The sequence below is a fragment of the Coturnix japonica genome, chromosome 1 (assembly GCF_054131305.1).
Source record: "Coturnix japonica strain WE chromosome 1, WE-NBRP24, whole genome shotgun sequence".
Lineage (NCBI taxonomy): Eukaryota > Metazoa > Chordata > Aves > Galliformes > Phasianidae > Coturnix > Coturnix japonica.
In genome coordinates this window covers 71709943-71726885 of record NC_140663.1, presented here as the reverse complement: position 1 = coordinate 71726885, position 16943 = coordinate 71709943, and the positions used below count along the sequence as shown (strand labels likewise).

The following is a 16943-nucleotide window of genomic DNA, read 5'->3' as shown; positions in this document are numbered from 1 at the left end:
GAGAGGGAGATGAAGATCTCATCTGAGTCAGCAACAGAATGTGGTTTGTAAAGAAGGTATAACTTATGAGATCACAACTGCCACCTGCAAAGCAGGTATTATACATTTTTTAATAACTTTCTGCAAACTTTCCACAGAAGTAATTCTATCCCTTTGGTGAAGAAGCTTAACACTTCATGCTGATTTTTATGATATAGAATGAATAGTCAAAAGATACCAGATACAAGAATACTAAATGTAAGACTGCCCTTACAAGTATACTTTAGCACAATTGACTAATGAAACGTGGACACAGCCTAGTTTTTGTGTACCCAGGCATTACTTCTGCCAGGTTATTAAGCGGTAGCAAAAATATTTCTAATGTCTAATATTTTTGCTATCCATTTCTCTTCCTCAAAGACCCAGTCTTCAGTTGGACTTTCACATGTCCTCAGCAATCTCTGAGAATGCTCTCTAAATCCAATAAGGAAAGCACTGAGAAATATAACTTCAGAAAAATTACATTTATATGAGGAAAAAATCGTTCAGCTTGATGGTAACCTTGTATATTTCACCAAAATCTGTTTTTCCAACAAGTTTGAAAAAGATAAGGTATGAGACATTGTCTTTGAAGCAAAAAATCCCTTAGTACAGTTGTTCTTAAGATTCCAGATCCAGGGAAAACAAAATCTCTTCAGCAGGTTTTCTTCATTTTATAGTTTAAGAAAAAAATCTTCTCTATAGAGAAGATGGTCAGTCTCTCGTTTATACTACCTGGAAACAAGTCCCAGTATTTCCTCATGACTGCTGAACTTAAATCAAGACCCAGAACAAAGATGCGTGTTTTTGGAGGCCTTATTGTAACGGCTGACACAAAGGACAGAGACTTCCATTTGCTTTTCTGTGCTATTACATAACATGAAGGATTCCAAAATTTGGTATAACCAAGAAAGACAAATCACAAACCAAAAGGTTTAATATCCTCAACTACCGTTCAGATTAATAAAAAACAAATTCAGATTTGACTGCACAACTGACAGTACTAAGAATTAATACAATATATAAATAAGAATTTTAAAATGTATTCTACAATGTAGTTTGTCCACATCTGGATGTGAAATCAAGAAACATCTGAGGTTATTTGATTCTCAAAGTCTGTAGCTTACTCATTTCTTAGTTGAGGATTTCTGCATCTTAGAGATTGCCAAATGCATAAAGGGTTGTCTACCTCCCTCATAATCTGTTTAATACTATAAAACTAAATAATTTGCATCTGAGAGATAATTGAAGCATTGAAATATTCTAATTTTGCACAGAGCAGAACATGCTTCTGCTTCCAAGTAATCATATAACCATGTAACTGTGCATACAAACAACACAAAAAAACAGTTTATCACTCGATGTTTTTTTCTAGCCTGAAAGACAAAGATTACTGATCATAGCTGAGAAGGTTACCTGGATTTGGGCTCTGTTTCCAGCTGTTATATTAGATATTGTCCAGCATGCTTCCTTTTTGATAGATTCTTTAGGGCTGCTTAGCAAATGCAGTAAACTCTGCAGAGCAGAACAATTTAGAATTACCTGAACACAAAAGAAAAAAAGAAAAGCACATCTTAAAAGAAATTCAGGATAGAGAATCATCTGGAGTAAGGAATATAGAATCTCCAAAAGCTAGAAGGCATATGCCATCAAGATATTCCTAAATGTTCGTATTATACATGCAGAAAAGCTAACAAGCAAAAAAGTTGAATAGTTTAAGTAACATAGGATTTCACAGAGAATGGCTTGGGTTGGAAGAGACCTTAAAGATCACCCAGTGGCAATGCCCCTGCCATGGGTAGGGTTGCCACCTACCAGATCCAGTTACCAAGGGTCTCATCTAACCTAGCCTTCAACACCTTGAGATATGTGGCACCAGAAAGCCAAAACAAGGTCTTTCCAAAGCCTCCTCTCCTGCAGGCTGAACAAGTCCAGCTCCCTCAGTTTTGTTTTTTTTTTTTTCTTTTTAACAGGATTTCTGCTCTTGGAATCTGAGAACTCCCTTCTTTCTCTCCCCCTTTCCACCTCCAGTTCCTCCTCAGCCTTTAGTCGTGTTCCTAAAAACTTTATTTAGTGAATTAAGTATTTGCTGGGGGGAGGAAGGTCATGGTCTAGCATTCATCAGATACCTGTCAAGACAAGAAAGACTGGATTTTTTTTCCTTCACATATACTACCTACATTTTCGGCCAACTTCAAGCACTGGCAACTATTAATTGTTGGAAATGAGAAAAACCAACCAACAGCTATGTTATCAAAATGTATCTCAATCACTCCAACCCTGACAAACAACAGTCACTGATGAAAACATAAGAATGCCTACAGAGTCCAACCATAGGCTATGAATATTAGTAACATCTTAACCTCCTGCCCCAGCACTAGTTACAAAATACTCAAACAGTATCTTGCTGTTGCTAACTCATCTTTGTGTCTGGTCTTATTGCCAGAGAACTACAAAATTCAAGTGGATACATTTATATAAACTGATAATAATTGAACAAGCCCCAGTGTGAGGAACTCTGGATTTTAACTTTCACATAATTTATGTGGAAGAAGTAATTCAGTTATTTGCATGGGGAATCAGATATTAGTGAACTGTTTTTCCCCAAGCTTTTCACGTCATCTAAAAACTGCTACATCAGCTGCTACCACCATCACCTGGATGTCCATTTCAATGTCTCCACCATACCCACTTTCCCATTTTCGGCTACCACCACTTCCTGATCCTATTTCTGCCATCAGCTTCAATAACAGTCAACAGCCCACCATAGCAAGCCTGCCTGAGCCTGTGACTTCAATCCAATTTGCTTGTGCATGTGTCTGACAGCTCCACATCACACAGGCATGCTTTTCATGCCTTTTAGTTTGCAAACAAGAGGTGGAGGCCAAAAGTCAGCAAAGCTTCAAAAGCAGCAGCCTACTCTGTACTTTTCTTTCACATATTACCAGATCCTGACAAAAGGATGTCAGAACACACAAAGAAATGGGAAAAGTTTAACAAAGGGTACAACTGATGAAGCTCATAATAGGATTTTCTGCTCTGCATGCAATAAAGGTTGCCACCAGTCAGTGGACCACGAATAACACATATACGTGGCATGGACTCTCCGTTTTCACTGATTACAAAAATTAATAGGAGCTGCCACTTCTTGAAAAGCCTGCAAATCAGTAGGTTGACAACTTCGTACCTCTAAGGCAACATATTCCTGGCTCCCAGTTTAACTACAACACAATGCTGCGAGCATTACTTCTCCACAAGCCCACACTGCTACCTATCAACCAAGATCTCACTACACTGTTTTGTTACATTCATCACAAACTGCCACTGGCATCAAATGCAACAGGCTGCCAATGGCCCCACCACGCTACAGCATTAAATAGAAAATTCAGCCTAAGTGGAAGACTGCTTTAAACAAAACAGAAAAGAAAAATTCAAAGAGTATTGCACAGCTATATAAGAATTCCAGACGCAGCTATACAAGAACAAACAGCAGTTCAGGAAAAGAAAACCACTACATATGGCAATTAGTGTCAGTCTTTCATTTTCAGACTCAAACAGAAATGGGTACCTTTATAATAATAAGTTACATCAATATTAACAGAAAGATGAACAGAGGTACAACACATGAAGAAGTGAATCCATACCTGGGTCTGGATATCGTCTCCTGTGACAATATTCCCAACAGCTCGTAAGGCAGGAGATACTACTTTATAGTCATTATGCCTAAAATTAACAAGATTGAGATGTTAACCATCCTGAATCACCTTAACCATCCTGAATCACCTTTACCTTCACATCCTCAAGGAAGAAACTTTTGCCAGCAAAAATTGTGCCAGCTAAGACTGACTTAAACTAACAGCAACTCATTCTAGAGTTCAAAACTTCTAGGCCCTAAGATAGCATATCAAAATTGAAATATTTTTAATATTACTATAATACAAGTACCTCACACAGTACAGAAATCTTAGGGAGCAGAAAAATCAACTTTAAGCATGGAGCACGCTTAACGTAGCATGCACAAAGGCAGAGAATGAGACAGGAACACTGGCAGAAGCACTGCGTTTAATCAAGCATATCCTCATCCAGCCACTTAATCATATTCTGTCATTAAATGTACTTGCACTGCATCTCTCCATTATCATTACTAAAATCAATCAGAAAGGAAAAGTAAATAATTTTAAAGTACTTAATAAAAAGGCGCTTTAAGTAATACATTCCACTCAATAATTCAGCAGACTGCTTTTCCTAATACCCTTTTTAATTTACACCACGGAAGACTATTGTTACTTGCTCTTCTGTAAATTTGACAAAAATGCACCTGCTACATGTTGAAAAAACAGCACAGGAAAAGCTCCACTGTTCCTGTTACTCATGACAAATAGAGGGGACTGATTAGAGACAGGTTAAATTATAAAATTCAGATTGGTTTGGTTTTTAGAAAATTAATAAATTTCAAGATATATCTGATCGTGCTTCCTGATGCAAGAACCATGATTTTTGGGGAAAGGAGTGAATAATGCATTTACTCAAAACAGACTTCTTACATCAGCAATTCCACGAGTCTTCTGCAGACTCCTGCATCAATCACAGCCTGGATTTTATCGTTGGGGCCATCAGACAAATAGGACAAAGCCCAGCAGGCATCAGCTAATACATCTGTATCATTGACAAAGAGCAGCCAGGAAAGCACACTAAGACAAGGTGAAACCTGTAGAACAATAAAAGAGATGCATACATTACTCAATCAAGAAGTCTGGAGCATCTATTAACATGTCAGTTGATTCTTTATTTACCACTACAAAACCACACACTAGCATCACCATCCTGAATACCTGGTAAATTTGTCTACTTTGGTGTAGAGCATCAACTACAATAGCAGAAAGTAACAGGCCAGAAGAAAATCACCTAGAACTCTTCAGCCTCTACAGTACCATGCCTAGAAATTTAACCTCAAACTTATCCATCAAGATGTACCATTCTTTGCACTAATGGAGCCAAGACACACAGTTTTGCTCTACCGCGTAATGAGATTAACAAATAACAAATAACCAGGAGGCAGCAATATCAAAACAATGGTTGTGAATGTCTGCCAAAAGAACAAACAGCATTCAGAAGCTTAATTTGTAATAAGCGCTCCATTGTTCCAGAAAAATTCAGAAATATTTCTGCTATGCAGTTTAAGCTTAATCATTCTTATTTCTTATTTGGACACCTACAACTCACAACAACACACTTCCTTAGAGGGAACACATTTCTTACCTTGGCAAAATCTGGAGGAGGATTTTTCCCTCTGCAGAGGTTGGATAGAGCCCATACAGCATTTCGGGTCATAGTGATACGATTCTGTTTTGAAAGTAATCTGAAACAAATAAATTCCAAACCTCACTAATGCACGTTCAAAGTCAGGCAACCCAGAACAGCCAGCTGCCCTATTTATTCACATGAATTCAGGCCTACATTTTAACTGTTGTCAGGGAAAAACATGCTATAATCTTTTTCTATAAAAACAGATCCTGAGGAAAGTTATGCTTGACAGCTGGATACTAATATTCATATTAGATCCGTGAATCCTAGTATCCCAACAATAACCACTGCACTGTAAGAATGTTCATTTAACTTTCTAGAGACGTAGATTAACAGTTAAGAGGCATAAGAATTGTGACAAAACTACTCTAAGTGGAAAGACATGGGGATACTTATCAAAGTACTCTTTTGAACAGACATTTGCGTGTCACTTCTCAGCCCATCAACTCTAATACACATTTTTCTGTCCTCAGGTTTCTAGTGACAGAGAACAGAATCTAGCACCAGAAAACACATATAGTCACATTTAAGGTTTCCCAAATATTTACAGCAGTCACAGAACTGCAGCAGCAAACACAACCTAGACTTCCTGTGCACTGTGGTTCATCCCTGCAAAAGTTTTGACCACTGGGTTCGTGTAAGAAGAAAATTCTATAAACCATCCCAAACTGGTTTCTTTCTTAAGTTCTTACAAGATGACACTCTCACACCACCTGCAGGATTCTGCTGCATGAGACACAGGAAGGACAATGGTGTAACATACTCTGATAAGGACATCTTCATGATATCTGCATGCCACAGGACCACCACACCAGTCAAAACTGCTTCAGTCTCTGGTGGTACACGTTGCATTTCCTCATCTGAGATTAATACCAGCACTATTGCACACTAGTTAAATCAAATACAGCATGAAGGCTGTCTGGAGAACTTTATGGAATGCTTAGAAATGATTAGCCAAGATATCCAGAGAAGATTTTGATTGGGTATGAGAACATTGTCTTTCATCACGTCTTGGTCAAATACAAGTTGTCCAGGGTGGGTGGTTATGGAATCTACCTTCAATGTTCCAAATTTGACCAGTTAAGTGGCTGGGCAATTCTGATCACTTTTGCTATGGGAGTTTGACTAGACAACCTCCAGAGGTCGCTTCCAACTTAAATTACTCTGATTCTTATTAGTTCCAGGCATCCACCCACTGTGTAGAACAAAATAGCTCCAGCTTAGCTGGTCTTAACACGATTCCTTTTTAGTTCAGTTACAAAATAAGCCCTCAAATAAAAAAAAAAAAAAAAAAGCCTAATTAGTCGACAAAAATAAATAATTATTTTTCAAATAAAATTATTTTTCAAAACAAACTTCAGTCTTATCAGACACTTGACTAATATTCTGAAGAATGTATTAAAACAGACTCACTGCAGTAAGGGAGGCAGGATGTTACAGTCCAGTACATAGTCTCTGCACATTGTGCTGTCTCCAGCAATGTTGCCAAGTGCCCATACTGCCTGCAATAGAAACAGAATAGTAATTGTTTTTATTTTCACAATTCAAACTATTCAGTATGCAAATTAAGAGTGGGAGATCATCTCTGTTCTCACCATTATATCCTGGACAATACAAAAAAGGGGAATGCATTCTGGTTAAGAGTTGCAAATATACGCTCAAGCTCGTTATACGATTCAGGAATGTTTACACAGGTCTAAGTACCCAAGCAGTCAACCGATAGGTCACCAAAGACTGCAGGCAGACAACCTTACTCTGTCCACAACATGAGAGCTCCTCACCTTAGGCTCAGTAATGCACTAATTGTACACGCCCCCTGGTTCAAGTCCAGATGGTTCATAGCACACGTCAAGCAGGTTTGTATCTACCCAAAAATGTGTACAACAGCTCATATTAGTATTTCCTAGGAAGCCATAAAAGCATGCATCGTTTACAAAGTCACATTAAGAACACTGATAATAAGAAAGATAGAAAAGATGACTTAATTACAAAATAAATCAATAGTTAAAATAAAAAGTTCAGACCTAAATTGTTATATTTCTTTAAGAGAAAGCAATAGAAAACAAAACCAGATGAAATCTATCTTACGTAGTACCAGAATGGAAGAGACCATTAATTTGGTTTAATACATTCAGGTCAAAAGGTGGTTTTGATATCACTTTCTACCAGGGCAAGAACTATAACTGAGAACTTAAAGCAGTTTATATCAGCAGAATGATTCACAGACATTTTATCACGCAAGAAAGAGTATGAAACTCACATTTTGTGTTTATTTTAAGTTAGCAGAGGGCTAAGTGATACATGAAATAGAATGCCTTCTTATTAGGTAAGAGCTATACGAAATATATACAACCACTGGAGATATCATGAACAGCAGCAGTTCAAAGTTTTTAAAATGCAGTAAAATAGATGCTTCTTTACAATATAAGGGACTTCTCTTCCAGGGTCTGAAGTCCTCCCCCAGTCACTCTAAAGGCCCAAAAGATAGTATCATTCTCTAAAAAAATGAATACAGCTAAAACAAAATAAAATTTATATATATATATATATAAAAGCCTGTACTTACATATTTTCCTACATTCAGTTAGCTGCTAGGTACACAAAGGACTTACCCACAATAATAAAATAGATAGACTGATCAACTGATAGATCATAAGTGCAAGTTGTTAAAGACTAGGAGACTACTCTGGGGAAGGATTTGTTCTGTTCTCCCGTGTTTTTTTTCAGGCTTTTGCTGCCGGTCACAGCTGGAATATGAAATCATTCTGAGCTTTGCTGTGACCTTTGTCACTACTAATTCTGTGTGTTCCTCTAAAGCTAATCACAAAAGCTTATCTTTCATATCAATTTTACTGTTTTACAACTGTTCCAACAATGGTTTGTCTGAAATTAAAGTGTAATGTTGGGTCCGGCAGCCTCATAGATTCAACATGGATAAGACAGCTAAAAGAAGAAACTTAAGAGACAGAATATATACCAGCCCCTCTAAAAATTCACTTGTATTATAACTGTAAGAAGGCATACCTGTTGCTCACTGCAACGCTTTCACTTCTGCAGTGATGTGACTCCCCAGGCACAAATCAAAAGTTTCAGCAGGCTCTATATAAACTTGTGAATCTTGGTAATAACAGTGAGGTGGAGAAGGATAGCATCTTTGTGCAAAGATGCAATCTCCTTTTCTGGACACTCTTAAAACTACAGAACCAGCCTTGGAGGCTGTATTTCACTTTATCTGTGGTTTGCTTCTGTCAGTATAGTAATTAGATTTAACAACAGCAACAATCACTTAATACAAATGTCTATTCTGACCATGAATGACAGACTGGTTTTGTAACTGCAAAACTCTCAACTTCTTATCAGAAAGTCTAGCCAGAGAAGTCATAAAGCACCTCTGTCGTTCTCCTATTCTTGATTTTGATGGGCAGACAAGCCTGTCTCAATAGCCTGATATCACAGGATCTGATAACAATGCTGGAAGAAATTATAAAATTAATGACTGAAAGCTCTGGATCATACAAAAGGTGAAAAGAAGCTGAAATAACTTTAGCCAAAGTACACAGAGTTAAGTTCAAATATCTTTCCTCAAGGAATCGTTTCAAGTCTTCTGACAAATAAGGAACATAAGTCAAGCTGATTCAACCTTCTCTCAGCAGACACTGCTATAAGCACAAAGCTGCCTTGTGGTTTCTACAAAGACAGGTGAACAATGACAAGTGTCTTCAGCTTTTCGGTCTGAATAATATTCAGTAATTTCCACTGATGACTTTCAAGCACTCATCAAGATGCAAATATCTTGCTTGCCATAACATTATGGTTTCATTCTATACATCCCAAATCATAGAATTGCTCAGGTTGGAAAAGACCTTCAAGATCATCAAGTCCAACCACAACCTAACCATAGTATGCTAAACTAGCAACCCTCCATTAAATCACGTCCCTGAGCACCATATCCAATTGGTTTTAAGCACACCCAGGGATGGTAACTCAGCCACCTCCCTGGGGAGCTTATTCCAGTGCTTAAAAACCCTTTTCTGTAAAGAAGTTTTTCCTGATATCCGACTTAAAGCTCCCCTGGCACAACTTGAGGTCACTGCTCCTCATCCTGTCACCAGTGAGAAGAGACCAACCCCACTCTCACTGCAATCACCTTTCAGATGTTGGAAGAGAGCAATAAGGTCTCCCTCCCCTCAACCTCCTCTTCCCCAGACTAAACAGCCCCGGTTCCTTCAGTCACTCCTCATAGGGCATAGCCTACAAGCCCTTCAGAAGCCTTGTGAAACAAACATTTGTTTGGTTTTTTAATCTTCTTTTCTAGATACATGGGTTTTCAGAGGTCTCCGGTTTTTTCACCTGTTATTAAACTCTAGAAGTTTTACATGCAGTGCTGGACAATACCAATTGTCAGTAAGAGTACAACACTAGTCTTATAGAGTAATGTTGATCAATATGTTGCATTCTGTGAATAATACCTATGCTTTCTGACAACTTCCCCTCTTTTCTCTGGATTTTGATAGCTCCCGGCCATGTATTTAACTATTTGAACATTTAAATCAAGACATAAGCCAACTACCACTAGTGCATTAAGTTTGTACCTCTCTGGAACAGAAACATTCTGAATTAAGAATCAACATTTTTTCCACTTTCAGATGTTGACTTGGAAAACACACCTAATGCTGGGATGAAGGCAGTGAAAATTAGCTTTGCATACAAACACAACTGGACTAGAGGACACAAGGAAAGATACATGGGGGAGGAATTCCTAGAGATGATTTCTATTACATCCCAATACAGAAGAAACCTTTCTTTCAGCAGCTGAGATGTTCTAACTTCATTACTAGCATCTCTTCGCTAGAAAGAGCAAGTATTTCATACTCATGTCTAATTAGTTTGCTGTTTTTTCTTCTTCCCATTTTGAATATGAAGACCTTAGTTAGCAAGGGGTGCTTATGTGTAAGGCAAAGAACAGGTAGTAGCTACCAGATTCATAAGTCACTTCTGCCAAATAAACACTGGTTTATAACAGCAATACAGCTAGAAATGGAAAAAACATTGAGGAGGAAAAACAAACTGTTGCTTCAGCTGAAAACACAAACATCTGCAAAGAAGAACAGGGCAAAGAATGGATGTTCCTGCCACCAGCTACCCTTCAATACATAGCAAAATGACACATCTGTCACTGTGACACACCAGAAGGCTGTGCTGCCATTCAGCGAGACCTGGACAGCCTCAACAGTTGGGCAGAGAGGAACCAGATGAGGTTTAAGTGAAGAGTCTTGCACCTAGGGAGGAATAACCACACGTACCAATACAGGTTGGGGGATGACCTGCTGGAGAGGAACTCTGCAGAGAAGGACCTGGGTATCTTGGCAGACAACAGGTTGCCCATGAGCCACAAGTATGCCCAGGTGGCCAAGAAGGTCAATGGCATCCTGGGGTGCATTAAAAAGGAAAGCAATCCACCTCCTCTACTCTGCCCTGGTCAGGCCTCACCTGGAGTACTGTATCCAGTCCTGGGCTCCCCAGTACAAAAAAAAGACAGGGATCTCTTGGAAAGAGTCCAGCAGAGGGCTACAAAGATGATAAAGGGCCTGGAACTCCGCTCCTGTGGGAGAGGCTGAGACCTGGATTTCTTCAGCCCTGACAAAAGAAGACTGAGAGGGGATCTGATTAATGTCTATAAATATCTAAAGTGCAGGAGGCAAAGGGATGAGGCCAGACTCTTTTAGGCAGTATGTGGTGATAAGGGGAAACAGACACAAACTGAAGCACAGGAATTTCTGCACAAATGTGTGTAAGAACTTCTCCACAGTGAGAAGTGACAGAGCACTGGAACAGGCTGCCCAGGGAGGTTATGGATTCTCCTTCTCTGGAGATATTCTAGACTTGCATGGATGCCTATATGTGCAGCCTGCTGAAGGGAGCCTGTTTTGACAGGGAGGTTGGACTTGATGATCTCTAGAGGTCCCTCCCAGCCCCAACAATTCTGTGATTGTGTGAAGATATGAAATAGCAGATTTAAGGGATAGGATAATTAAATTTCAGCTGACATAGCTTAATGGGAAACATCACACAAGAAGACAAGATGTTTAATCAAGATCCTCAGACTCCTAGAAAACCAACCACTTAGTATCACACCAGAAACTTGCATATGCAAAAAACAGTCCAATACATCAGACTAAAACAGGCTTAAAAGTTAGAAAGAACTGCTGGAAGAATCATGATAAGGCAAACAGGTATGTGCTCCCGAACCATTAAAATGGGAAGATTGAAATTAAAAATTCAAGACAAAAACAATATATAATGATTAGCCAGTATGTCAAATGTGAATGATTTTTAATTTATACTGTGACACATATTCAAAAGAGCAAGAGTTGCTTGCAAAATAATAATCTTCATAGTACTAATGCAGAGAGATACAAAACATCAGAGGACAATTACAGAGGAGAAAACTTATTGCTACAATGGCCAAATACCCTCCAATATCCGAATTGCGGCCTGAGATGCTTTGAATCAAATACGTTCAAAAAACCCACACCATAATGAACATGTATCCTACTTACCAAAAACTGATAGACAGTAAGTGGTAGATACTTCTACCTCAAGCCTACAACAACCTTAATAAGAATCCCTGCCTTTTTCCTCCATTCTCTACAACACATACCAAGTTTAACAAACAGCGTCCCAGTATGATCATTAAAACTACCCACTGATTTCTAACTAGGCCAACAATACGCTGAACAAGATGAGAACCATTTGGGAAAAAACTCTGTAATTGTGTACTTAGAGCTACCCTACAATACAGAAGTACAAGTACAGTATGTGCCTAATGCCTTTAATTTTTATTAGATATTACAGTAAAGCATTCATTTTTCAATACTGCTCCAGTATCAATTTAACCTGTTAGTAGTTTAATGGAGGCAGAGCAGGTACAATACTGATATAGTTACTAATCTATGACCCCTACGTTCCTCTGTTAATTCACACACAAGGGCCGAAAGCAGCATAACTCATTGTAAAGCAGGCTGGCTCTTCCCACATGCTTCTCTGAACATTACCAAGAATGACCTAACAACCTAATCAAAAAGTTCACTCTTGCACAGGAGATCACAGGCTGTAAAATAATGACGTAGCCTTTACTACTTTGAATGTACCAATCATTCTTCAGGAACAGCACCTCAGAAATGGTAGACGAATTTGGAAAATAACACCATCAATTTCAACCTCCTCCAAAAAACAAACTCCAAAAAGCAGTTTGGACATCACATATCACATAGCTGAGTCTGGATAGATTTTTACATGGGCAGAACATGGCATCTCTCTGCTATTTTGGCAAGATCAACACCACATTTCTAATTTCTTCAAAAACAGACTCATTTCCTCAAATTAAAAGAACTACAAAAATACTTGTATCCTCAAAAACAATTTTCTGAGGCACCCAAACTCTCTTAAAAAACCTTGGTAAAAATTATTCAGCATGAGAGAAGCCACTGAAAATGGAAAGCTGCAAAGTGGAAAGCTACAAGGAACTTGAAGAAATGTGTCTTTCTTGCAGAAAAAGTTACACAGTCTTAAGTACGAGTGGCTCATTCTGTGCCAGCTATAAGATAGAAAGGTAAGTTACATAAAGCAATTCAGTGCTTATCAGTTGGACTCCTCCAATCATGCATCTCAATACAGCCAAATGCAAGGTCAGACATCTAGGAGAGAGAATAGAGGGCACACTTACAGGATGGAGAACTGAGCCCTGGAAGTCAGTGACTCTGAAAAGAACAACGAATCATATTGGATAATCAGCTTAACTTGAGCTCACAGCAAACTTGTGTGGAAAAGAGTCCTCAAAGACATCTTGAATATTCACGCAAGGAAGAACCAAGTAGAAATGAGCTTTGGGTACTACCTCTGCAAACAGCACTGCTGGAACAGTAGTACTTGGAATACTCAGAGCTTGTTATTTCACCACCATATGAAACAAAGAAGCGTTCAGAAAAGGATCATCAAGAAAATTTTAAAAGCTAAAGAAATATCCATAGTAAGAATTCAAAGTTTAATCTCATTTGCTCAAGAAAAGATTAAGCTATCATCTGTAATTAAATATAAGAAAAAGGAGAGAGCTTACTGAGTAGACAGTGAAACAAAAGCTAATAACTGGGCCCAAAGCTAATCAAATTTGTATAGTAGAGGTACACACATTCAAGTTAGGGTTACGCATTACTCAAGATGTGTTCATTATCACGATTGGTATTTCACCATCCTAAGTCTTCAAATCAAGACTAGACATCTTTTTAAAATACAACCTTGTTCAAACACAAGTCACTGCCCTTGAGCAGAAATTACTGAGTCTGTATGAATCTAATGTTTGGTCTGCACGTTATATGGACGTCTCTGTGCCTTGAAGAATATTAATCTGCTCTGTAAGAAAGGCATTCAAGTAGAACTTATGGACAGTGACTGCATTCATTCTTTTATTTCATCATTAATAAAAAACAGCTTAGTAAGCAACATTACTTCACTATCCTTTTCATTCAACATCCAACAGACCTATAGCACGCTTGATTGCTCTTTTGCCTCCTTTTCCTTAATTTTTAGAGAACAACCTATAATTTCCATTCGTGTTTTACCTTCAGGAGAAATAAACGTGAACTTTCCACCTCTGAAGTATTTTTTTAAACAAGGTTTCTTGAATTCCTCAGCAAGCAGAAAAGTTTTAGAGATCAAAACACTACCACATTGGCTGTGGTTAAACGAATCATTTCCAGAACAACTGAAAAACAATATTTGCGCCTTAACACATACTAGGGAGGAAAAACATTATGTTGAACTGCCAGACACTACACTGCCTCTAAAGGCACAAGACTTTCTTATAGAAGAGTCTTGTACTTTCATGTTTAAAAAAAACAAAAAACAAACAAAAAAAACACCATTCTTAATATTACCTGCTCCTGTACATCTTCAAACTCTGAACTAAGCAGCTCTATGAAGATGGGAACAGCTCCTGCTTGGATCACTATTCGAGTCTGAAGGGAATTCCCCGAGGCAATATTTGTCAGCACCCAGGCAGCTTCAAACTGGAAAACAAAATACAGAAGAATGTTCACTGGGATTCGCTTTTGTGTCAGATAAAAAACAGTGATGATATGTCCTAGAAATAGAAAGAACTGGTGAAGATAAAGCATGACTGCTAATTACAACAGAAACTGAAAAGTAAGAGTCAGAGTTAAAAATTATGATTACGTGAACTCAAAATTTGCAAAAATTCCATACAGCCACAAGATCAGTTTTTTTAGTTTCTTTTTGAAATCATACAATTACAATCATACAATTACAATGGTAAAGAAAAAGAAACTAAAAGGCTCATCTTAGTATTTGTTTGATACATTCTTGAAGATTTTTCTCATCATCACATGAGAAAAAATTAGTTATTCTTGTACAGTTTAAATGATCACAGGGAAAAGAGCAACTTTTTTAAACCTGAAAATCACTTAAGAAAAAAAATGCATACAGGGGAATTCCAGACAAATATAGCCTTCCTACCACTGCTACTAGAAATTCATCTTTCACTGGTTATTCCACTAACAACATAGTAGAAACCTACAGACTAAAGACACACAGTTTCACGTTTACCAACATAGAATAGTTTCCACATTCAATCCATCATACAAGTAATACTTGGGCAAAAAAATACTTTTCCTGAATGAGTTGAAAGTGTTCAGAATGAGTTCAGAGCCAACAAACATTTCTGATACATGCACTTAGTTTCTGTGCATGGACTTCTCAAAAGGAGCTATCAGATCTTTGCAATTCTACTGGGCTCAGTTTGGAAAGTAATTTCAATAAATTCTATCTTTTCCCTATTTCGTAAGACAAGGAAAAAGTCCTTTTTGCATATTTCCAGGCACTAAATTTTACTAAATTTCACAAGCCAATAACAAATGAAGAAACACCAATTTAGCCTATGTATCACATTTAGCCATTAATTATTAACATTTTCTTTTATTATGAGATCAATTTCTTTCCACTTTATACTAGCCTAGAAGAAAGACTGACACGGCTCTAAGGATTAAGTCCAAAACACATTGACTAAAACTGTAGCAGATACAACTTAGTTTTTCCAACCAAAACAAGCAAGCTTCAGGGTTTCTCTTTTTTTGTTGTTTTTTTTGTTTTTTATGTTCAACTCTAATTCTGAACTACTCAGAATTCAATCAAAACTTTATGCCATAATTCTGAACACTGAAAACAGTCTTCAATAGTAAGTACAAAAGTAGACAAACAGTACAGTTTAGTTTAATAGCTTTTTTTCATCATTTAAGGCCATCTTTCAAACTGTTTTTGTTATACAAGGAAGTCCAGGTAAACATCCCATGTTAGACACCACCCAATAAAACTGAGATTTCTCTCATTCTCTCCTGGCCATATCAAAGGCCCAGCAACTGAGTTTATTATTTAGAAGCCCTCACAGTAAAATAGGTGTGTTACTCTTAAAAGAAAAGTACAACACACACACACAAAAAAAAAGTGATGACATTTGATGACATTTTCTGCCTTATTTGCACCACCAAAAGCCTTCACAATACAGAAAGAGATATATACTTATATTTTTATACCTGTAATGTACAGTTTTCTTTCCGCTTGAGGAACTCCACAAATCTTGCCACCACACCTGGTGTGCTTATGACTTCATCTATTGGGGGATTTGGTTCTATTTAAAACAAAATGGAAAGTTAAGAGGCATTCATTTATTTGTTGGGGGAATTTCCTAAAATCACTGCACCAAAGTAATACCCAATGACATGCTGATTTTTCTGAGTCTTATTTTCTGTTATACTGCTTTATCTATCTTTTCTACTAAAAGGCAATGAATTCATCAAAGGAAGACTCCAATTTACGTTGTGAAGTACTACTATAACATGATTTAACAGTAACACACCCATTAACCTAAGCATAAAAACTTGACAGCAACACATCTGCAAAGTCACTTCGGTGCACATATGCACACAGTTCAACTTCCAGAAAGAATAAATTGTGAGCCATAGAGACACTGACTAAAATGCTTAAATTTACAGTACATAACAGAATTGCACCTGCATCACTAAAAGTTGTACAGGTTTCACAAATAGAAGTGACTGTTACACACCTAGTAGGCATATTACAAGAGAGTTCTGCTTGGACCAAACTCTTCACCTAGAAATTTCCACATGGAACTTAATCTTCACAGCTGTCAAAGTCAAAATAGATGCCAAGGACACCCAAGATTTTTCAGCAAGTTCAACCCTTACCTTTAGAGAGAAGCTTTCGGAATTTCTGAGTGGCTGAAAGCTGCTGTTCTGGGCTATTGGAGAAAATCATCTCAATCATATCAGATGTGATAACAGCACTCTTGTATTCAGGTGGGGGGAGACAGAGCATGAGTGACAGAGAGCAAGAGGAAAAGAAAATTGAGGATTAGTGGGGAGAAGTTTACAATATTTGCTAAAACTGTCAATTTTTTTTTACACTAAAAGAGCAAAAAGACAGAGAACTAATAAGAACAACCAATGAGTCATCATACACGTACAGATACATAATCACAATCATTCTTAAGTATAGTCTTCTTCCTAGAAGACAATTTAGAATTTCTTTAA

At 37.7% G+C, this 16943-nt stretch overlaps 1 protein-coding gene across 5 annotated transcripts in view; it reads right to left on the bottom strand.

Annotated features, from left to right (window-relative positions):
• Positions 1-16943, bottom strand: part of KPNA1 (karyopherin subunit alpha 1) — a 42209-nt gene that overhangs the window by 12691 nt on the left and 12575 nt on the right. For 3 of the 5 annotated variants that reach the window (XR_014937251.1, XR_014937252.1, XM_015873477.3), the window contains exons 4-11: positions 16599-16698; positions 15927-16021; positions 14256-14387; positions 6736-6824; positions 5278-5377; positions 4563-4726; positions 3663-3741; positions 1435-1560 (exon numbers count right to left, since the gene is read on the bottom strand). Coding sequence is in view for 3 of the 5 variants with exons in the window: in XM_015873477.3 (XP_015728963.2) it covers positions 1435-1560; positions 3663-3741; positions 4563-4726; positions 5278-5377; positions 6736-6824; positions 14256-14387; positions 15927-16021; positions 16599-16698 (885 nt within the window). In the remaining 2 variants the exon portion in view is untranslated. Of the gene's footprint in view, positions 1-1434; positions 1561-3662; positions 3742-4562; positions 4727-5277; positions 5378-6735; positions 6825-7103; positions 7126-14255; positions 14388-15926; positions 16022-16598; positions 16699-16943 lie in introns of those variants that run through there. The other 2 variants (XM_085524060.1, XM_085524077.1) reach the window with 2 other exon arrangements.